Source organism: Colletotrichum graminicola, assembly GCF_000149035.1.
Source record: "Colletotrichum graminicola M1.001 genomic scaffold supercont1.2, whole genome shotgun sequence".
Taxonomy (NCBI): domain Eukaryota; kingdom Fungi; phylum Ascomycota; class Sordariomycetes; order Glomerellales; family Glomerellaceae; genus Colletotrichum; species Colletotrichum graminicola.
Window position 1 is genome coordinate 1,279,318 of NW_007361006.1, and position 22,630 is coordinate 1,301,947.

At 51.7% G+C, this 22,630-nt stretch overlaps 7 protein-coding genes across 7 annotated transcripts; 4 read left to right on the plus strand and 3 right to left on the minus strand.

The window, feature by feature from the left end:
• Positions 1-931: 931 nt before the first annotated feature.
• GLRG_00807 (kelch repeat protein) lies at positions 932-2,322 on the minus strand (the record flags this gene model as incomplete). The annotated part of the gene is made up of 2 exons (XM_008091492.1): positions 932-1,646; positions 1,712-2,322. 2 exons carry the CDS (start codon positions 2,320-2,322, stop codon positions 932-934), a joined length of 1,326 nt encoding a protein of 441 aa, XP_008089683.1.
• Positions 2,323-3,938: 1,616 nt separating this feature from the next.
• Positions 3,939-5,505, minus strand: GLRG_00808 (hydantoinase/carbamoylase family amidase; the record flags this gene model as incomplete). The annotated part of the gene is made up of 5 exons (XM_008091493.1): positions 3,939-4,005; positions 4,059-4,641; positions 4,706-4,971; positions 5,031-5,345; positions 5,402-5,505. 5 exons carry the CDS (start codon positions 5,503-5,505, stop codon positions 3,939-3,941), a joined length of 1,335 nt encoding a protein of 444 aa, XP_008089684.1.
• Positions 5,506-6,067: 562 nt separating this feature from the next.
• Positions 6,068-7,681, plus strand: GLRG_00809 (major facilitator superfamily transporter; the record flags this gene model as incomplete). Its single annotated transcript, XM_008091494.1, has 4 exons — positions 6,068-6,260; positions 6,314-7,031; positions 7,086-7,328; positions 7,381-7,681. 4 exons carry the CDS (start codon positions 6,068-6,070, stop codon positions 7,679-7,681), a joined length of 1,455 nt encoding a protein of 484 aa, XP_008089685.1.
• Positions 7,682-7,893: 212 nt separating this feature from the next.
• GLRG_00810 (fungal specific transcription factor domain-containing protein) lies at positions 7,894-10,139 on the minus strand (the record flags this gene model as incomplete). The annotated part of the gene is made up of 4 exons (XM_008091495.1): positions 7,894-8,476; positions 8,534-9,178; positions 9,233-9,839; positions 9,956-10,139. 4 exons carry the CDS (start codon positions 10,137-10,139, stop codon positions 7,894-7,896), a joined length of 2,019 nt encoding a protein of 672 aa, XP_008089686.1.
• A 1,184-nt stretch (positions 10,140-11,323) lies between these two features.
• On the plus strand, positions 11,324-14,259 carry GLRG_00811 (uncharacterized protein; the record flags this gene model as incomplete). The annotated part of the gene is made up of 5 exons (XM_008091496.1): positions 11,324-11,709; positions 11,799-12,426; positions 12,474-12,574; positions 12,652-12,854; positions 12,911-14,259. 5 exons carry the CDS (start codon positions 11,324-11,326, stop codon positions 14,257-14,259), a joined length of 2,667 nt encoding a protein of 888 aa, XP_008089687.1.
• Positions 14,260-16,726: 2,467 nt separating this feature from the next.
• GLRG_00812 (uncharacterized protein) lies at positions 16,727-18,001 on the plus strand (the record flags this gene model as incomplete). The annotated part of the gene is made up of 2 exons (XM_008091497.1): positions 16,727-17,328; positions 17,401-18,001. 2 exons carry the CDS (start codon positions 16,727-16,729, stop codon positions 17,999-18,001), a joined length of 1,203 nt encoding a protein of 400 aa, XP_008089688.1.
• A 1,900-nt stretch (positions 18,002-19,901) lies between these two features.
• GLRG_00813 (peroxidase) lies at positions 19,902-21,143 on the plus strand (the record flags this gene model as incomplete). Its single annotated transcript, XM_008091498.1, has 4 exons — positions 19,902-20,325; positions 20,449-20,692; positions 20,801-20,995; positions 21,068-21,143. The coding sequence occupies 4 exons, from the start codon at positions 19,902-19,904 to the stop codon at positions 21,141-21,143; spliced, it is 939 nt and encodes a 312-aa protein (XP_008089689.1).
• Between the last annotated feature and the right edge of the window lie 1,487 nt (positions 21,144-22,630).

Consider the following 22,630-nt stretch of genomic DNA (forward strand, 5'->3'; position numbering starts at 1 on the left):
TCCATTTCCAAGTTGCTTGTCTTCTTCAACGTCCGAAAAGAAAGAAAAGTCAATATTGTTGAGGACAAGTTCCGCGCGAGTGGGCGTGGGCGGACGAGCGGGTGATATCATGGTGAAGTCACGGAGAGAGAGTGATCAACGGCCGACGTCAGTTTCGACGCGGATCCGATGCACGCCTAGAGAGCCGATTGTAGGTTTTAGATGGTGCAAGCAAGACAGGGGGAGACGGGAAGGGAGGGGGAAGTGTCTCTCATCTTGCAGTCATCTCCCGGTTGTGTCTTGCCGCTCAGACACGTATGCTCATATTGCTTCTTTTTTTTTTAATAAAAAAAAGAGAGAGAAAAAAGAGATTTGCCCCCTTTTCTTAATCTGCGTCTCATGACGAGGTGTAGGTATCAGGAACGCGGATCTACCAGCCGTGGCTTCGCCGCAGCAGCTCCCAGTTATTGGGAGCTGTCGACAGGGAGAGATGCCTAGTAGAATGGCAAGGTTTCCGGGATGAGCCAACAGTAAGGCTCGTCTTTTCACCAGTGAAGCTTGAAGCATATATTTGGTGTGGTTGACACCTCCGGAGTTACCCCGGTGTCAAACGACGTCCGCCGTAGCAGCGGTAGGGCTGAGTCGGTTTGTACGTGTGTTAATGTGTTCCCCGTCCTATGGTTCGAGTGAAAAAGTACTTTTCTGCTCGCAAGACGAAACACGACGAAAACTTCAAGGCATAAGTGATCGCAATTCGTATGTATTAGGTCCGAGTTTCAGCACCCGTCCGTATGTGTGTGAAACTCAAGCCAAGGAGATTTATGTGTTGACCGCCCCGATGCCACTATGTTGCTCAGGTGCGGTCGTATCACCCGCCGCCTTAAGGCGGCATGAGGACAATGGGCTATACAGCGCGTGAATGTGGATGCTGTGCATCGAGCTCGACGGGTGCCTAGTATGCTTGCCATTCTACGGTGGCATAAGAAGGGAGGCGTCCGCCGACCTCAGAGGTCCCATGCCCTTCGGGCAGTTCGAAGCGCTTAGGGGTTGTCGACGTCGGCGGCCACGAGGAGCCCGACGGCTTGAGAGCTGAGTATCCGGTTTCAGTCCCGCTCCTCCGGACCTGCTTCTTCTTCCGCCGCCGAAGTAACAGGAAGACGGCCACCCCGATCAACACAGCCCCCAAGACGCCCCCTCCAACTGCGCCGCCCATCTCACCAGGGCTTAATGAGTTGTCGGCGGGGCTGTGAGGCAGATTCAGAAACTCTTCCACACCGGGGTGGTACTTGACGTGCGCAAGGTTTCTGGTTTTCTGTTCGTAGGGTGTGCTAGTGGGGGGCTGCGAGCAGCAGGCGGGAACTTGCCCATCGTTGTACCATGACTTGACGGAATCTGGTGAGTCGTAAGCGGCAGCCCCCGGGTCGAAGTCGCCTTTCCATTCCAATGTTGTGAGATTGAAAATCCCGAGTCCTTGAGGAAGCGAGGACCCCGCTGCATTGCCTTTGCTTTTCAAACCTCCGACCACAATCATTTGGCATTGGCCGGCAACGACACCGGACATAAAGCTGCACGGTATTTTGCCATCGTATTTCGTCCAGAAGAAGCCCGGGAGGCTCAAGACCCAGACTTCATCCAGCACCACATCGTTGTTACCGCCGAATATGAAACTACAGTTCTCGTTAGTGCGTTTTCTCTCGTCACGTCAATTGGCGCGCATATATCGTGGGCATACATCTCATACGTGTTGTTGCGCCTTTGCGCTCCAACCACGCATTGCCACCTCCGCGGACGTGGAAAAGGAGCGGGTGTCTTCTGGGAGTGCCACTGGTCCGGCGCCGCAGGGTCCATGAACCAGATTGTGTCCATGCTACGATCCTCATGCTCCCAGTTTCCGAGCTCGATTCCGCCCAAGATTACGACCAACCCGTTAAGTCTGAATGCAGGGACATGATGGGCGCTACCACCGTTGATACTGCCGAGCTGAGAGTAAGGCGCGTTGGGACGTTGGGTCCAGACAGCCTCCTGGAAGGTGTAGTTGACCTGGAGGAAGCCTGGCACGTAATCGCCCTTCTTGATAGTATCTGTATCCTCCTCTAGCCCTCCGAAATAGAAGCCCGACCCAGGAGTACTCACAAATGCGCCGCCGTGGGAGCGCATGAGTTGGGGCTCGGTAGCATTGCTCCAGGATCCACCTCCGTTGCCGTCGGCTTCGAATTTGAATACCCGTTCCGGCGGCAAGTCCCCGCGGACATAGCCTCCCCAAGTGGAGAAAGTCTGAGAGGAGTTATCCGCAAGTATTGCCTGTCTCAGAATCACCGGGACATCTTTTTGGATCTCGCGCATATTGACCGTGTCCGGCGACCATCTGGTTGAGAGATCAATAGAAAAAGTGCTGTTGACTGACAAAGAGATGAGCCTCAGAGAATCTGCTCTGGGGGGATTTGCGACCGACCTTTTCTCGTCTTTCCCGCAGGTTCCCCTTGAATGCGCTGGAGAATCTCGCCGCCGTCGATGCATAGATATTACCCGAGAACCAAAGCTGTTTGCCTCTTGTTAGTGTGTTGAGAGACCCCAGCGCATCCAAAATGATGGGAAAGCACGGTATAAACGTACATCGAGCCCATCTAAGCCCACTGAGACCCTGGGCACCGCACACCGCCGATAGATACTAAGCAGCCAGCAACAACGAAACCCATATTGCTGACAGCATTTGATGTTGTCGAAGTAGCGAGGCGGGAGTGGGTTATGAGGCAGAGCAATGCCTTGCGACAAATTGTTGCCTGGATTGCTGCACGTAGCGACTCAGAGTAGTGGTGATTCACACGCTGAGTGGAACGGGAATTCGAACCAACAAGTTCCAGGCGGGGTACTAAACCCTTGGAGGGAGAACATGCTAGTAATAAATACAATCAAGTCGCCAAGTCCTCGTATTGGATTCGCATGAGACATTGCCAATCACTGATGTGCATTCCATGCGCGGCAAGCCAAGACACCTCGTTAAATACCTATGGCCCTTGAATAATTGTATCAGTGTCAACTAGCAGTAGGAGAAAGGCTGAAACAGTATGTGTGATGAACCGCAGCGTCTAGTCATTCGATAGTAAAGTAGTTGTCCTATTAAGAATCTATGTATGGACCGGCGGGTAGTATGCCACATCTGTGGCAGCCGCCGCTGGTACTAGCCACACGAAGCTGTTCTAGCTTCACGACAGTATATTAGACAACCAGATATCAGTTACTTCAGCGAACCATCATATGCTCTGAGCATAAAGACTCGGGATGCTTCCCACATATTGCTACGACCCGTATACAAGGATAACAGTTGACCGATTCACCCACCTGGGCGTTAGGCGGCTATTGTTGAAGTGTGGGCAAATGGGCACCCATTTGCTCATGACTTTGATGGCTAGGTACTACATAGTACTATGCATGCACCCTGGCACTTTAAGACACGCCCTAGGCCTAAGATCGCTTAGGGCTTAGGCTTATTTTTATGCCAGAGGATGGCTAACCAGTGAGCTTGTCTCAACCGTGGAAGGATGCAGACCGCGTCAAGCAGTCATTGGACTTTTCACATACCTTCCCATGGCTGGATTCGGTTGAACTGCGTAATACGGCGATAACCCTTGTCTAATTCATGTGTGTAAATGCGTACGTAACTATCCCCTATTTTGGCCTGGAATGCCTGGCCGTATGGGTTAAGTGCACGTGGCATTGGATTTCTCACTTTTAGGTGTTGAAATTTATCCATTCAGTTGGCCCATTTGCTTCATTGCCCACACTTCAACACATAGATACCAACACTAGTTGAATGGAACTGCTGAAACCTAACAGTAGTAGTTAAACGGTAACTCATGCTGTAGAAAGTAGTTCACATATATAGGGGTCCCCCTTGATTGAGATTTATCTGACTGTATTCTGCGCAAGATTCGGTCATTACCTGGAGCCTATGGTGGCACTTATTTTCCGGCACGCAGTCTGTCATATCGAAGCACCGCCCCAAGTAACACATTAGCACCAATCGCGCTATGCACAAGTCAGCCGCATTCGATCAATCAGGTTTATGGGAATAATCGTACCAATCCTCCGATGAGCAGAATTCTGTAGGATTGTGACTGATACCCTCCCTTGTCGGTGTGAAAATCATGCTTGTCGGCACCCGCAGGCTTGTGTAGCAACTGTCATGTCCGGCGCCGCTAATCATCGGCCTGAACATCTTCCGGTCCCCAGCCTCGGGAAGCGTAGAGCACACATCAGCTGCACTCGCCTCGACAGCAGCGATACAATCCGGGTGGAACCGAACGGCCGGACTGTCAACCAGCAGCTCCCACTCGACAGTGCATCCTTTCCCGCTGTCATCCTCGCCGATACGCTTGAACTCCTCCTCGCAGCGGCGCACCATTTCGCCCAATACTGCGTCCTCTACGTGCCGCACATCGAGGGTGAACTTGACTGTGTGCGCCATTGTGTTGATGCTTCCTGGGTCTGTAGTGAAGATGCCCGTCGTGGCGAGACCGTTGAGCTCATGAGCGACGGCGTTAGCCGCAACGATGAGCTTGCTTGCACAGAGCACTGGGTCCTTGCGCGCGTACAATGGCGTTGTTCCGGCGTGACTATCACGACCCCTGACTGTGATGTTGAACCATTTGAAAGCTTGCACGCCTGGATTCATGGTCAATACCAAGGTCTTTTTTTTTATTGTCGTCGCCAGGCCTGGAGATCTTACCCTGAACGATGCCGATCTTTTCCTTTTCATCTTCCAAAATAGGTCCTTGCTCAATGTGTAGCTCGAAGTGTGCGGCAAAGGGATTTGTGCGATACGAAGCCGCGCGTTCGCCAGTGTATCCAATTCTGTCGAGCTCCTCCTTCATGGACTTGAGCTGACCATCCCGTGACGATACCTCCTTCAGGTCCCAGGCTGTTTGAAGTGGGATGGCTTCAGCCCATACACCTGAAGCTACGGCCATTTTCGGGAACCGCGCACCCTCTTCGCTAGGTTTGGTCAGTACTCGGTCGGGAACGGGGATTATGCTACCTGGAAGTAGACATACTTTGTCCAATTGACGACGCCAACTGGCCCTTCGGTCTCGTAGCCATTCTCGCTCAGCACTCGCAACACCTCGAGACCCGCGATGACCCCCAATATGCCATCGTAGCGACCTCCAGTAGGCTGCGTGTCAAGATGGGATCCCATCATGATTGGCGGCGCATCCTTGTTCTTTCCAGCACGAATTGCGAACAAGTTGCCCATCTCATCATAGAAGGTCTCGCAGCCGAGCGACTTGGCGTGCTGCATGAACCAATCTCTTACTTGCTTGTCTGCGTCACTCAGGCTAAGTCGAGCCATGCCGGTATCGATGGATGCTCTGATATTGTGAGATTGTGGACGCGTGTTTTTGGGATGGTTATCTAGGAGACTCACTCTCCATATCGATGTGCGGCGCCGAATTGACAACTCTCATGGAGCAGTCCCGCCAAGCTCTCTTGGCTGATCTTCAGTTGAGTCGTCGTGGCTAGAGAACCCATTGTTGCTGTTTCTTCCGCGAAATGTTACTGTCGTCCGCAGTCGGCTAAGTGAGACTGAGTCAAATCGAGTCAAATGATGTATCTAACATGGTGTGGTCGAAATAATTCATGAGGCTTCACGACGTGGAGTGATATACCAGCTCTAATCGGCATATAGTCAACGGCAACTGAGGATGCCCCACACCAGGCGATAGGACAAACCCAACTAGGAGGTGATTATCCACCGACGGCCGTGGTCCGCCGTCGGTATTTACCCCGGTTGACCCCCGACGATGCGGGGGCAGCTCTACTTATCGGCTAACTTATCCCCAGATTAATGCATCAAGATAGCCAATTGTAGCTTTGCCGGTTATCAGACCCAGATCCGTATCTCTACAATGGGTTCCACTTCATCGGTTCATTATCTACCACGTCGGGAAAAGAGAAACTGCAGTTATCGATTGAGTATATACAGCAACCAATACCTCGTGAAAATGTTGCCATTGGCCTGGATTCTTGCCGCATACCTTGGCCAACTTGCGCATCCCTCCAAACTTCAGAGTCTCGTACCACACCCGTCACGATGACGAACTCGGACAAAGACTTGTCGGGCAAGGACGAAGAGGTCCGACAACAAAATGACAGTAGTAGCATCAATGCTGCGGAGATCGCGGTTGACCCTCAGGAACGGGCGGTATTGTCCAAGTTCGACAAGTTTGTAATGCCGCAGATGGCGCTTCTGTGCCTCTTCGCCTATCTTGACCGAACAAACATTGGTTTGCAGCTCCACCGGCGTCTTTTCAATGACATGGTCACTGATAAATCTCAGGAAATGCTCGCGTATTTGGTTTGGAAGAAGACACCGGTATGAAAGGCACCGACTTCAACGACATCTCAATGTACTTCTACATCTCCTACGTAATCTTCGAGACGCCTTGGGTCATGGCCGTCAAGAGGCTGGGTCCGGGTCGCGTTCTTGCCGTCGCGATCACCAGCTGGAGCGCCATCACCATCGGTACCGGTTTCATCAACAGCTACGGCGAAGCAATTGCCTTGCGAGTCCTCCTTGGCTTCTTCGAAGCCGGCCTCTTCCCAGCCCTGATCTACGTCATCTCGGAAATTTACCCTCCCGCGTCGCAGGGTAAGCGCGTGGCCGTACTGTACATCACCATCGCGCTGTCTGGTGCGCTGGGCGGGTTGTTCGCGTACGGTGTGCAGAGTATGGGAAAACGCCACGGATTGTCTGCCTGGAGGTGGTTGTTCATTGTAGAGGGTGTGATTTCGCTGGTCATAGGTGTCCTTTGCTGGATCACTTTGCCGAAATCACCAGAGACAGCCTGGTTTCTCAAGGAAGAGGAGAAAGCTGTCATGGTGCGCATCAAGGAGCGAGGGCAGCCATTCAAGGAGAAGAGCTCGTTTTCTTTGCCGCAGCTTGTCATGGCCATTACCGACCCCTTCGTCTACCTCGCTTCTGTGGCACTATTCTGCTCCTCAATCGCCCTCTTCGGTTTCGGCACGTTTCTTCCTACTCTGCTCAAGGGACTCGGGTAAGTTCCAGGACGTACGTGTGTTAGAGTAGAGCGCTCGTTGACGATTTCCAGGTACACTTCTCTTCAGGCGAACTACTTGAGTATCCCCGTTTATATTCTGGCATCCATCTCAACCGCAATCACAACCTTCGTTTCTGACAGAATGAACCGCCGCGCAGTCTGTCTCATACACTCGCCCCTGTTGGTCATCTGTGGGTATGCCATCGCGGTTGGCACCGGCAATAAAGGCGCTGGGTTCTTTGCCATGTTTCTTGTGGGCGCCGGTGTTTACTCTTTCAACACTGTCCTCGTCACGTAAGTCTCCCGTCTTGAGGAAGAATAAGGTTTATATGCTGACTCCCACTAGCTGGGTTTCGAACAACATTCAACCTGACTACAAGCGCTCTGTTGCAATCGCCATGCTCATCTCTCTTGCAAACGCTTCTGGAATGGCCGCGTCCCAGATTTACCCGTCATACGACGCCCCAAGATACATCATGGGCAATGCCGTTTCTCTGGGAGGAGAGGTTATTGCACTGATTTGCGTAGGTTTGATTTACATGCTTCTGAAATGGCGCATGCGCCGGAAGGAGCGTCTGCTGGCCGAGGGCAAGGAGAGCAACGGTAAGGATGGCGACCAAGCATTGACCTTCCAGTATGTGTTTTGAAGCTATTGAACACTCTTATGAACATGTTTTTCATTTTCGTTTTCTATTTTTGTTTTTCTTAGAGTAGAGCCATAGCCCCTTTTCACCCTTTACGTTGTTTTTTCTGCCACGCAGGTCTCTTATGAACATTATAGGACACAAATAAATTAATCAAAGCTTCTGACAAAGCTCCCCTAAACAAATTGGCCTTTACGTAAATGCTGGCTCTTGCTTCAGGGTCCCGATACGGGCTCCCGAAGGCCTTTCCAGTAGATCGCATCCACCTTCACAATGGCAAATCGCAGAAATGTCCATGACTGCACTCTTTTACGCAGAGCCTTTCTCCAAGTATCCAGCAAAGCTCGATCGAACGACACCATGTGCGGCTCGCTTTGCTGCAGTGACAGCATGTAGCAAAACAGACCTGGGTATGACAAACAGTGTCTGGTGTAAGCCGGCCAGAAAGCGGACTGATGCCTTACGTCGAGCCCACAGATGAATTTCGTTATGGTCTGCACCAAGCTACGCGAAGCTTGGAGGATGGAGGCCGAGAATGCCGGTAGCGTACTGGGGTTGATGTTGGTACTTATGATGGGGCGCAGAAGGGCGCGAAAGATGAGAATGTGAGCGGTATAATATGTAACATATAACGGAGCATGGCCTTCTATGAAGTCCTCTGCAGATGGTTCCGTCTCGGGATGCCACAAGAGAGATTCGGGTAGTTGGTCCAACCAGTCGAGAAGTTGCTGTCGGGGGCCACGTGCTTGAGATATCAGCGTCTCTAGTACCGGGCGTTGTGATATCGCGCGAAGAGTGCTGAGAGTGTCAGCAGCGTCATCATGACCGACATGGTCCTGACGCGAATAGACTCACAAGAACAATCGGCATGTCTCATCCGCGATCCTGGTTAATGAGCAAAGGTGGATTATGTAGTCTGGTGATTGACATCCATCGGGAAGTGCCGGTGTTGCAGTGTCAGTGACAAAATCATCTGCGGTAAGAGGTGATACGTCCCAGTCGTCATGCCTTATCATAGATGACCGACCATGTGTGACAGCCCTCCAAGTATGTTCGACATAGACAGACCACCACAGTCTCCTCCGCAGTCGAATCTCCCAAGGTGGTAGGTTCCAGCCCCTTGGATCCGCATTGAGACCTAATGACTGCGCCATCCCGAGGAGGGAAGCAGCCATCGACCAAGCAGAGGGGTTCTCGACTGAGACGGAATCAAAGGAGACCTGATTCAGTAGCAAGAGATATATCTGAACAGTCGAGAGCCGTGGGAAGTTCATTTCTCTCTGAAGACAAACGTATGAGATTTGCCAAAGAGCATCGACGCTTGGCTTCGTAACAGCATTGGTCATGCACAGTGTCTCATCCCATGGCGTGAAGGACAAAGCGAGCATGTAGATCCCTGCCAACAGACCAGTCGACGCCTCTGCGACAAAACCTTCTATGTCTGGAAGGATGCGCGACCGGGACAGGATAGGTAATGCTTGGAAGACGAATCTGAAGTATCTGTTGATAGTCAGTCTGCCCATGTTGTTGTGGGTGCCAAAAAAGGAGACCTACAGCCTGACAAGCGAGGCTCCTGTGGCCTTATCGACGATGCTTTCCAATTTCTCTCGCTCATCTACCTGAGGAAGACAATCATTGAGGACTCTTTGCGACTCAGTGGCTGTCCCAGTCTGACTTTGCAAGAAATGGAGTGGTTGGCTTTTGTCACCAGTGACATTTCTGTATGTGACTCTGAAGAAATCAATCTCATCGTGGTCATTGTAAGGGAAATGATTAACCAGAAATGGGTCCGACTCGTTCGAGAGTCCTATGAATGTTGTAGAATGGTTAGGGCGTTCGTCTAATGAACTTCTTTCGTGGGCACACTTCATGTTTGGTTCTTCCACAGTTGAATCTCTTGCAGGTTGCGGGGCCCCTTCACCGCCAGATCTTACATCACGTCCTTGGGATGGCTGCAAAAAGGCAGCCGGCGAGTCTTGAAACTCTAGAGTCTGAGGGAGTTGGCCGTTTCCAAAATCCCAGTTCAAGGGGCTGTTACTAGGCCACATAAACTTCGAGACGGCATCTTGGTCCTCAGCAGGACTATCTGCAGGGTGATCAGCATATTTGGCCGGGATATTGTTTGGTTGGTAGAGGTACTTGTCATATTTAGCATGTCTTGCTGTGCTTGCAATATTAGACCCGGGGATAAGGACATCACATCCTGGGTGGGTGATTGGCTCTGTGGCCCGGCAGCCGCCGAGGGAGAGGCATTTTGACGACCCTTCGGCCTCCTACCGGGGTTACTAATAAAGGTGCATTCCCGGCCTATCCTCTTGCACAGGTGACACGGTTGCAACGGGTCCGGGATGTTGCAGAGCGCCTTGCGTGCGCGACATAGGTCACATGGTCGCTGTGCCTTAGACCGATAGCGTCTGGTCCCCGCTACTGTGGAATCTGTGGCTATTGAAGGTGTACTCATGATGTAGAGATAATGACAGGAGAACAGGTCAGCTCAAATGATCTGACATATCAGCCAGCTGCCGAGAAAAATAGCGCAAAATGGTGCCACCGGATATTTATTAATCCCTTTCCATGTAACCCACCCCAGGTATAAATCACCCCTACTATGTATATCCAAATCACCATCATCACTATTATTACTACTACTATCACTAGTTATTTCACTAGGCCTACCGTAGGAAGTTTCAGCTACAAGATTCTATTATACCTATGTCTAGAAAACTCGTTGTATTGTGTTAAGTATTAGGCATGTCATTGATGGTGTATTTACAGACGCTGACAGTGGTGCCTATTGCAAGGTCGGGCCCAGAACCCAAAGGATCTATCAGTCCTTGCAGGCGTACAAGCCCTGCTGTCAACACTGCTTATAGCCCTTCTCAAGTACACATCTCTAGCTTGGTGAATTGTGCCCTTACAGCGTTTGTGTTAGACTATTATTATATTTCTATGCAACCTTGAAAGAGGCCAAAATCATACACTAATATGCGAGCTAACTGCTCTAATGACACTACATTCACACGAATAAGAACATAACTATTATAGTGTTGAGGACTAACAAGATTCGCTCACCCCGCCAACGTCTCGTGCTCTAGAAATCCGCTACAACAGTGCGGTATGATTCAAGCAGCATTGCTTCTATTCTATCACAAAGTGACTTTGGAAGTTAGTTGCTTACACATGAGAGCTCGAATAAATTCAATAGAATCGAGCTGATGAAAAAGTCCCTCTGCCGAGAATAAACATAAATTAGAGACCGCATTAGATACGTTCTTCTTTACTTTCAAAAACCCGTTGTATGTTCCGGACTCCACGCCTGACCGATGTGGTACATAACCCTGTAGGCCAAACAATGCTTTGGGGAACGGTTACGCAACAATAAGTGACTATTGCAATACTGGTCCTATATTGAACGTTTCAAATGTCACTGTGCCGGCTATGCTGCGTTGTCAATTGTTCATTGGCCGCCTGGTATGCATAACTTGCCGCGCAGCTTGATAGGCAGACTGCGAGGCAACCAACCCTTGGCGCTGACCACGCCCCATTTTCTCGCTCTTCGGGAGGCTCAAAACCCCCCTCTCTGCATGCTGATAGATTTTCCATCATCTTAATTCCATAGTCCTTTCTTTGCAATTGCTAGTCAACATGGATTTCGGCGTAGCGTCCGGCGTTGCGGGGTTTGTCTCGCTGCTGATACAAATCGCCTCTGGCATCAACAAACTCCGTGACATCCTCAAGAACGCAGAACAGGCTCCCGCGGAGCTGGAACAACTCCTCAGTGATCTTGTGTTCTTGCAACATCTCATGGAGGGAGCTAAGGGACTGTCCCGCGACCCCGCTCTTGAGCACTGCGAAGCAACCTGTAGTCTCCTCGTCCAGGGGCTGGAAAGGCTGTACCAGAAGTTGCTCATGGATTGCGAGAAGGTAAAGGGGCCAAAGATGATGAAGACGCTCCTGGCTTTTCGACATTGGAAAAAGGACGTCGAAGACTTGCTCCGGAATATCCAAGCGGCCAAAATTAACTTAATCCTGTTCGTACCCACATGTGTCAACCCCCCCCCCCCCCCCCCCAACACACACATGATCCGCACTTGTTTAGCTCACAATTTCTCCGTAATAGTCTCACCTCGCATCGAACTTCACAATGTCTTAGCGAGATGATGTTGGTGAACCAGCTTCATATCACGTCTGCTCAAGTATCAATTCCTGCCACCAGGACCGACTCGGCCGTGTCTCCAACACCGCTGGATGCTTCTTCCCGCCAATCCCCCGGGTCTTTTGCTCCTGCGATCAGCTCTCGGGACATAGTTGCCCTAAGACCCAAGGCTCGCGGTAACTGCTTGTCTAGGTCTTGCTCATGTTCATGCCATCGTACGCAAAAGACTTCTCGACGCTTCTGGGCGCTCGAATACACTCATCCAACAGTCTTCCGGAGAACCTGTGACTCTCCGTCCTGTAATACTTCCAAGTATGGCGGAACGTTCAGGATCGCGCTGTCGCAGCTTGGAGTCCGGTGGGCCGCGGCCATCCAGTTTTACATCCTTGCGGAATCGGGAAAGTTCTCCATGCGGCCCTGCTTCGAGATGGAACGAATCGTACCTTATACGTCTCCAGGTTTTGAGTTGCTCTGGAAATGTGCCCAAGATCTAATTGGGGTTGAAGAAGCTAAAAGGGGACTTATTGAACTGGAAAGGACGGACCCATCATTCCATACACATGTCAACCCAGATGGAAAGTCTTACATTGAGGTATGATTCCTCAGGACATCGATTTCGCACTCTGATTATTTGGCCAGGAACTTCTACGATATACGTGGTGGGGCTTTGAGAAACAGTTCCAGTTACTCGAGCTTTTCATGCAGGAGTTCAAGATGTCAAAGGGAACCGAACGTCCTGGGTAAGCAAACCTTTGGCATGAGAAAGGTCAGAACCGACATTCGAAGAGCATAGCTAATTTTTGTCATGCCGTTACAGCTTTCTCTCACTCTGTGCAAAATGGATAGGAGAAGGCCCTCATATAGACTTGCTAGAAACACTCTTCACCCTCGGCTTTGATGCAACTGTGGCCGACACCCAGAACTGGCCGGAAGTGTCTTCACCAAATTGGCGGTCCGAGGGAATGACCCCCGACCCATTCTTCTTAGAGTATATAAGTATGTTGTGCAAAGATAATCAAGGTAAGGCTTCATTCTTGATTTCAAAAGTTCTCGCGAAGATAACCCTTACCTTTTAGGATTTGCCGGCTTGACGCCTCTTCACGAAGCCATCGTTTCTGGTTCCCCAGATTCGATCAGAAAATTGGCCCCACGATTTGACATCAACGGGAGAAACTTTCTCGGCCAGACTCCTCTCCATTTTGCTGTCGTGAATCACCTGCACCTGGAAGTCTTTTTGGAATTTAACCCCGACCTCGACGCCCCCGACAACTATGGCAACACGCCACTGATGTATGCGGCAGCAGAGAATCAAGAAGAGTCTGCGATGATGCTCCTCGATGCTGGTGCGGATGTATATGCTGAGGAAAGCCGATACAATCGCACCTTCATTGAGTACGGGGCTCTGCGGGATCATTGGAAGCTTGTTCTCAACTGTCTTTCGCGAATCGAGTCCTTGATGGGCAAGAAAGTTGCGGAAAACTGGGCCGAGCATGCTACATTGCTATTTCACGTCCAATATCCGAATACACTAAACAACAGGAACGTGACATTCCGTCAGTTCCTTGTCAAATGCCCCGACGTCAATTTCTTCTACGACAATCTTCGTACCAAAAGCCAGGAGAACACCCTCCTTCACAGTGCTTCATCGAGATCGGACTTGGACGCGTTGCTCGACAACGGATTCAAACTTATCAGCCACAGGAACAGCACAGGTCGACATCCTCTCATTGAAGCTGCTGATCGAGCTGTGCCTCGCCTTGTAGAGGGTCTTCTTGATAATGGGGCCGATATCGCGTTAAAAGACCATTGGCATCGCACAGCGCTTCATCACGCTTTAGCCAGATTAGAAAAAGTTTCATATGAAGCTATTTATGAAGCTATTGACACTATCCTCATATTGGTGACTCACGGGGCGGATCTCCTATCCAGAGACAATTGTAGATGTCCTTGTTCCCCCGAGGGTTGCCTTCTCGGTGTAGAACTCATGCATACTGTTCATCAAATTCGGGGTCATGTGCATTTCCCTGCATGGGCACTAGAATGGGTTTGCCTTGTCTACGAGAGCAGGGGCACGGATGGGGCCAAGACAGCTATAGCTTCGCTTTTGCGACGGACGAAACATAAAGAGATGGGAATGACGCATATCTGTTGTCGGAGGCATCCCCCATTTCCTTGGGGCCCCTCTTTCGTCTCTGGCGGTCCAAGTTGCATTCCCGACGATGACATCGATGATATCTTGGATGAGGAGTCCGAATTCATCGAGATCCTAGAAAAGGAAATGACGCAGACCACTGTCCAGAAGTACGAACTGTTGTTTGATGAATGGGTCCGACATATCAAGTCATCACTAGCTGTCTTGTGCAAAGAGGCTGTAAAGTATGACAAGAAGGTCGAAAACGATGAAAATGGTAAAAAGGCACGTTAAAACATTGTTATCATTTTGCTGGTAGGCTTACTAACAGTGGAAGTAGTCCGGATTTCACATAGATTACAAGAACGATTGCTTCGAGTTTATTTTGAACTTCAACTTCCTTAGGGGAAGGGATCCCACCGGGCATGTCAAGACCTCACTGGCATCTTACATCCTTTGTATGGAAATTCAATATCAGCGACTCCAAGCTTCTCACAATGATTGTTCTCTGGCCAATTGGTATTTGATAAGGATGCGATGTCTCCGTCGAGTTCTCGACATCATGGAATTTTCTGCATTTCAAATTGCCGATGAAATGAAATCTGCAAGAAACCTCTCCTACATATATCCCCGGGGCATTCTTGAGGTTGAAAGGTTGATTCAACATTTCTTATCGTCGATTTTGGAACAAGAGGAGTGAATCATGGCCTGGAGAATACTATGGAACGGAATATGGGGCTTGTCAACGGTACCAACCTTGAATCTGAACATGTTGGTCTCAGTAATATAACCAATTTCGCACGAACAGGGACATTTTGAAGACGGGTTCGCTATAGGTCACATACCGTCGAGACCGCTAGCGTATGTGGCGTCAATTTCCCGACCACACCCTCCCGGATCCAGCGATTCAGTCGTCGCGCGCGCCGCCCTCGAGCTATTCCTTGAAGATGTCTCTCGGCAAGGGAACTGGTGGAGGACCGGGTTCCTGGATGAGATAGGCAGCCAGTATTATCGAGGTTCGAAGCGGAGGCGTAATTGCCTAGGTAACCTGGGCGGGCTTCCCGGCGCTTGTGGGGCGCGGGCGACCCACCGTTCCGGGGCCCCCAAATAGGTAAGGACGCTCAGCTGTATTTCGAGGGCGTCGAGACTTGATACTAGGAATATAGGACGCAGTTCAGGCCACTCTCGCCATCATCCATCACGATTGAGGCTTGCATATATAATATCACGAAGAAAGCGAATCCGAGTTTACTATATATAGTCTTGGTATGGGGCTCGGATTGCGCGTCCCCTCTTGTTTGATACATTACATGGACATGCGCATACCAGAGAACGATCAATGCCTTATCGTTTGTTATCAGCACTCGCTTAACTCGTCTCCGATAAGGGACCCTAAGTTAACTTTTTGGCGAGGTGGGGAGCACAGGCCAGTGGCCTTCCGCCCCTTCCCCCCCCCCACGGGGGCACTAGATCTGCATGTGCCATGAGCCGAGAGCAGGCATAATCGCCGCCGTCGACCCCGCATCAGCTCACTGATAGGCGGGAGCTCTGGCGAACAGCAGCTGTTGGTTGACGGTCTCCAGCAGGCAGTCAATCAATCAATCAGGGGCCGCTTCACCTCACCTCACCTCACCGCACATCCTCCCCCAATCTTTCTACTCCCACCATGCTTCCCTTCGTACGGTTTGCCTCACCCAAGAAACCGTCGAGGGTTATGGTTTCTTCTCTTCCCATCGACACACATCAAGCCTGAGGCTCCGGTTTGCCTTTTCTTTTTGCTCCTTTCGTCCTTTTCTCGCACTCTCTCTTCCGTTGCCGGAAGACGGATCAGGCTACACATTCCATCGACCTATATCCACGTCATCTTTGCCTCGCCGCATCGGGACTTACCTTGGTACGTTATCCTCGTGCCCTGCTGCATTTCGATTCTTCTTCACCTCGTAGCAACGCGACTGCCTTGTTCCCGCCTTTTCTAGAGGCTGCCTTGATTGCTAGAGGTATTGGCTTTGCTTCAGATCACCTCCTTCGTTCCTTTACCACAGCAACATCGATTGACATCTTATCGCAGGGATACCGATTAACAAAGACCTGTATCTTCAACGACCACGGTCCATCTCGATAATATCCCTCCTATCATATGCCACTGCTCCGGTGCAACGGCAACGACGACATCGAAACCGACATGGCTGACCGCCAAAGTCCCGCCAAGCAGGACCTCGACGACTGGGAGGAGGTCGCTGACAACTATTCCATCTTGTCACTCTCGTCTTCAGACGACGAAGTAGACAACCCCCCTGCTGCATTATCCTCGAACCCTCCACACGATCCTCCTCCCGATTACACAGAAAACAGAAGGAAGAAAGCCCCAGACACACTTGTCGAGCATCCTCATACCGCACGTGATCAATGTCTGTCATCAGAGGCCGCTGGGGAGGCGTTGTCCCGCACCGAGGCTTGGCAGAACAACAACTTGATCGACATTGGATCAACCTCACCTGCATCCCTCGACGGCTCTACAACCTCCCCGTCGGCGAGCCGTAAATTTCCACGAAAATCGCCTGCCGGGAAGGCTACAGGCATAGATGAGACTTTCACAACAGACACCCCCCGAACCGGGGATAAGATGGAGATGGAGACCTTCAAAGACGTCGGAATATCTTGTCAAAATGCGTCTACAGCAGCTGATGGCGCCTCTGGTGGCCACTCAATGCTGTTTGACTGGTTAGGGAGGCCCATACGCCGCCAATCATCCTCACTCCCCATGCCCTCAACTTCGAACGAAGCACAGGTCACCATCGAACCCACATACAAGCCATCCACCGAAAGCAAGATGGAGGAGGCTGCTGGGGAGTTTGATCGGTTGATTCTCAACGCGAATCCTCCCAAAGAAGAGGAGGAATTAGGCAATCCTGAAGCCACACTGGGCGAGACCCTCGACCTAGATGACTCCTTGATGGACCCTGTCTGCATCAGCAAGACACTCGGGTCGCTGTACGATTACATTGCCGACACTCTCCTCCGTACCAACGAGGAGCTCGCTGGTCTCAACGGGAGCCTCAATATCGACAGCAGCTGCCATGCTCTGATGGGACAGATCAATGAGCTCCGACCCATCCTTGCCGAGTACGCGATACAATGGGAGAAGTCAGCGGGGGCAACGGACATACCACTCGACCCCAGCCTATCGTTGTGGTTGTCATCCCTAGAGACCATCGTCTCGAAACTGCGGAGGAAGAGTAGACGTTGGTCGCGACATGCCAATACGGAGGAGGGCAAAAAGGTCCATTCGGCCCTGCTCCAATTAGATGCGGCTCTGGATAACCACATCAAACAGATGAAGGACTTCTTGCCCATTATCCAAGTGTAAGCCCTCGATGGCCCCACTGCCATGCGTTTGTTTTCTCTGAGCGAGAGTGAAGGCTAACCTGCGAAAAGCGATTACAACGACTACCGGACGCAAAACATGCCTTTCCCCATCGACGAGATTGATGACGAGTGCAAATCTCCCAGGCACGGGGGCAATATCCCGCCACGGCCCACAGACCGCCTCTCTCAAGTTCGGAATGCCATGTACTCACTGAAGGACCAACTTCAGAAGACGGTGGAGATCCTCGCCATTGGCCAGAATTTCCTCTCCGAGCCTGCATGTGCGACTGCCTCAGATATCGTGGTACGTCTGGGGTCGACGATCAATGCCGCGTCTCTCGCCCTGACCAACAACGGTTCCGAGTGGCTTGAGAGCGACCTCGGCCGCGCCCAGATCGGGTTGTTGTCACACGCAGAGTTCAGCCACCTGGACCCCAAAACCCTTCACGAGTTCAAGGTCCGTCTGCAGCAGATCTGCAACCTGTTGTCCAACCCTGCCGACCATAAGCAGTGGACCGACGAGATGGTGCGCGGCCACCATGTTTACATGCTCGTGGAACAGCAGCAGCTCGACGCGCTTGGCAACATCGCGTCCGTCTTGCAAGATTTGTTGATGCCGAAGCACCTCAAGACCAAGACCGAGTTTGACGATTTCTTGAAGGAGATGTAGCAGTCTCCGGCGACAGTCGATGACAGGAAACGACGGGAAATGGCAAGGGGGCCGACAGCGCATGGACAGGGAAAAAATTGTTAAGCATGGTATATGATGGCGACATATGAGGACTAAGCGTTGTCACACCAGTGTACCGCCTACCTAGTGATGCTTAAATTGGGCGAGAATTTGATTTTCCTTGGTCGGTATTTAAGGTACTGGGCTACGTATCCGAAGCGCGGATTTCCAAAGACCAGACGAAAGCTCGCCCCGGCTAACGGCGCCCATCTGAAGTATCTAAGAAAAAAGAAAAGAAAAACAATGGTCCGCTGACACATGCGCCAAGAATATACCCGCCACATGCGCACTGCGCACAGCGCACACACCGCATGACTCCTTTTTGGGGGAGGACGAGGGATTTTAGAAGGAATGGGGGACACCTAAATGTGTTTGCTTCTTCCAAGTTCCAACATTCACCCGGGTGTCCGGGTACAAAATGCCTGACTCTGACATAACAGTGTCATAGCTTATCATGTTAGCACAACCAAAGCAAGGAAGGGCTGGTTGAGGTGTGGCTCTTTTGGGCGCGCGCGGGGCCGCCGCTGGAGATCTCCGGCCCAGATGTCCGGGAACGCCTCCATCTCATCTCCCCTTCCGCTGTCGGTGTGTATGTGCGTCTACGATCAATATCCCCACGTAGACGTATATCTATCAGCGAATTAGGCGACTTGTTAACGCTGCGTCGGTCACATCGTCTCTCGCTTACGGCCATTACGGTGGGCGTTGTCTCGGTCTTCTGGAAAGAGGGGGGGGAGGGGCAGTGCATGTATTGGTGAGCCTGATTGGAGATGGATGCCAGGAAAACAGAATATACCGACTTCCTACGTGGAGGGGAGGCGAGGAGGCAGGGGGGCCCAAGTCGTGGTGTGGGCTTTTTGCCAAGATCCGTAAACTCTCTCGCCAATATCTTCCCGTACGCGCAGATACGATGCACGATTTCAAGGACATGCGGGGGGGACGTTGGAGTTGCAGGTGGCCCCATCGACGTCGGGACGTCGGTGTGAGGCTTCGGCCGTTGAGGCATGCATTCTGGGCGTGATGCTACTCTCCCCGCCTGGGGCAGAGCAGCAAAACACATAGCAACAAATAAAAGAAGGGGAAAAAGAAAGAAAGGAAAAAACCACGCGGGTCGGCTATTTGCTTTCTACCCGGTTCCCGCCTGGTGTGTCGTATCGGGGACTACCTCAGCGGCAAGATGCAGCGGCTCCCCTTATGCTTACATTAGTTTTGTGGAAATACAACGGCCCATTGTCACCCTCCTCGATCTGATGTAAGCACGCCAAGACCTAGCTCCGTTCGGAGACGGACACTACCGGCAGCGGGACTGGCTTATCCAACCCCCACCCCTAGCAAGAGGCACCAAGCATCCAATGTCCGGTTTATCGGACGGCAGACATCAGGCATCCTCCTCGCGCTGTGCTGGTGGGATCTGATTCGCGAGCACCTCGCGGCTCAGGCAGTGTGCATGTCAGCAGCAGTAGCCCAGCAGTTGCAGCTCTCGAGGCACAGACGGTGGTAAAAACGGAAACGTGATGGGGAATCGCCGGCGCCGGCATGAGGCTATATGAAATATGCGTCCGCAGGAGCCTGCAGGTGAGGCCAAGATACAGTTTGTTTGTTTTTTCGTCATTCGGTCAAGGGGCACGAAAGGTGGCGAAGGAAGGAGAGGTGTGAACATAATCCTCAGACTTTATATATATATATATATATATATATGGCTAGAGAGGTGAAGGTGTTTGTGTGATATCTGGTGTTATTCGACGGTTGGAACAGTATCACCAGACAGCCCGCTGACGATCGCCACACTTATTGATTCCCTTTTCTCTCTACTGTCTACCGCGCACGTCTTCTCTTAAAGATGCGCGCCACAACCCTCGTACTCGCCGGCCTCTTGGCCGCCACAGCCGCCGCCGTCGCACTGCCCGGGTCGTCAGAGGACGCTTCGTCTTCCTCGGTCCGCGGCCTCGAGGCGCGAGGCCCTGAATGTCCGGAGGTCTGGGCGCAGGTCAACGCCGAGCTCAACGGGCTCTTCCTCGACGACGGCGGCCGGTGCACCGCCCTCGCCCGGGGCGCCATCCGCGCCCTCTTCCACGACTGCGGCACCTGGGACGAGTCCCAAGGGCAGTCCGGCGGCTGCGACGGCTCGCTCCTCATCGCCGCCGATCCGGACGTCGAGCTCGACCGGATCGAGAACAGGGGTCTGCCGGCCGTCGCGGGCACGCTGAGGGACTTGGCCGCGAAGTATAACACGACTGCGGCGGATATGGTTGTCTTTGCCGGGAGTGAGTTTTTTTGACATCTTTTTCTTTTTCTTCCCTCAAGTTCCTTTAGTGGTCTGGCCAACGGCTTTTTGAGGTTCTGTAATGGACTGAGTGACTAACATATTCTGTCCGTCTTTTCTTCAGACGCTGCCATTTTCCTGTGTCCCGGCGGGCCGAAAGTCACGACCTACATCGGCCGCGCGGATAGCACCAAGTCGGCCAAAGCCGGAGGGCTACCCAGCCCCTTTGACCCCCCCGAGACCCTCCTGGGCCTGTTCAAGGCCAAGGGGCTCGACGCCGAGGCCCTCGCCGCGCTGCTCGGCGCCCACAGCACCTCGACGCAGTCCTTCGTCAACGCCTCGCAGGCGGGGGCGCCGCAGGACTCTACGTAAGTTGGCCCAAAACCTTGATTTCCTCGGTCGCGGTGAAGGGGATGGAGGGGCAGTGGTGCGAAGACCCGCCGGCAAGGTTGTTTCGCTAACGTTTGTAAACGCAGGCCGGGAGAGATGGACGTGGCCTACTACAAGCAGACGCACGACTTTGCCACCTCCGGAGCCGGCGCCGCCCCGGCCGGCATTTTTGTGTTCCCGTCGGACGCGGGCGTCGCGACCTCGGAGGCCGACAGCGTCGGCCGCTGGTTCCAGAGCTTCATCGGGGAGCAGGAGAAGTGGAGCGAGAGCTTCAAGAAGTCGTAAGTGGGAAGCCCGTCGTCGGGTCCCGTTCCGACGTGCGTTGCGAGCGTCCAGCGCTGACCACAGAATAGGATGGACAGGATGTCTCTATTCGGCAACGATAAGAGCAGCATGTCGGACTGCACCGGCTCCATAGCCAAGCTTTGATTGTAGAATGAATATGTGCCGGCGGGACGCGTAATGATGTAGATGACTTTTTCCTTACGAAATCAGGGAGGCATTTGTTGTCGTTAACAGTTCGGGATAATATTACTGTTCCACTGGAAGACAATGTGTATGATATTTATGCAAATCCGATGTAAAACGGGGATTTTTTTTTTTTTTTTTTAGATGTTTACATGTGTTTGATAATACTTTGACTTTTACTGATAAAGATTCTTTTGAGCCCGGGCAGCATAAAGGCATGTGAAGTTGGCTTTGAAAGATGTTGCGGTTCACAGCGAGATAATGGGCAAGACTTCCGCATTGCTGCGACTTTTTTCAACTGAATGTTCTTACGTAGTAGAAGGTTTGTCAAATGCACAATATCACATGCATCTTAATGAGTCCTATAGGGCCTGGCATTGGGCAGAGCACTCTGCGCCATATTTGTAACTAGAAACTCTGGTGTAGGACACCTAATATCCATCGGTACACATATAATAATTAAGAGGTGGTGAAGATTTTGTCCCTATTGGCTATCTCTATGCAACCAATATCAACCACCATCACTTGCATCCAAAAAGCAAGCTGCGACGCCCCCAACTTTCTTACCTCAAAGCTTTTCACAACGTTCTGCTTCATATTATAACTAAACCGTTATATTTACAAAGTTGTCAAGACCAAACCCTGCAGCCACGGCCCTTACCGATAAGCCAGAGTAGGTACGCATGTCTAGTATCCTAACTTTGAGTGCTCACTGAACCCTGCCATGGACAATTTCCGACATCGTATGATGCAGAAGAAAACAAGGCGCAGGTTGAATCCCAAATCGGAATGATGGTGGATGAGCTTAACACCCATACATGGAGAAGATTGTTGAAGAGCGTCCAGACTCAACTGAGGCCCAGACCAAGGTCATTAAACCGCTCGTCCCCGAATGTTCCAGCCCGATGTCAGACCTCCCGCCTTGAAATAAACACCAACTCATATTCCAAAACATGGCGCGCTGTTCCAGGGCTGCGGCTGTCGCCACTCCACAGCAAGGAGAAATTGAATCGCCAAAAGTATCGTTAGCCTTGATCCAGAATGCTTTTAGTCTCGAGTCAAACATGATGAGCTGAGTCCTTGGGGGTTTTACCATCGTGTCGAACGTGGCGCATGTTCAGTGCGTGGCCACAAAACGCACGACTACATGTCTGAGTCTGCGGAGAAACCAGTCGGTAAAACAAAACAGCAATCAGAGCCTCCAACGATCGAACCACTCCTAGGCCAGCCGATTGCTTCTCCCAGTTATCAGCCCTCGATCTCGCCCAGAAGACGGAGCTAAAGCCTCACAGACCCTCCCCCCGTTCTTAACTCTATCCAAACGTTTAGAAACCTGGTGGCTAGCCAGCTCGTGAGGCGGTGGCCATCGCCAAGCCCGCCTCGACCGCGGGACCACGCATTGGTCGCTTCATCGAAAGCCGATCTCGTCTACCGGCCGAGTGGCATCT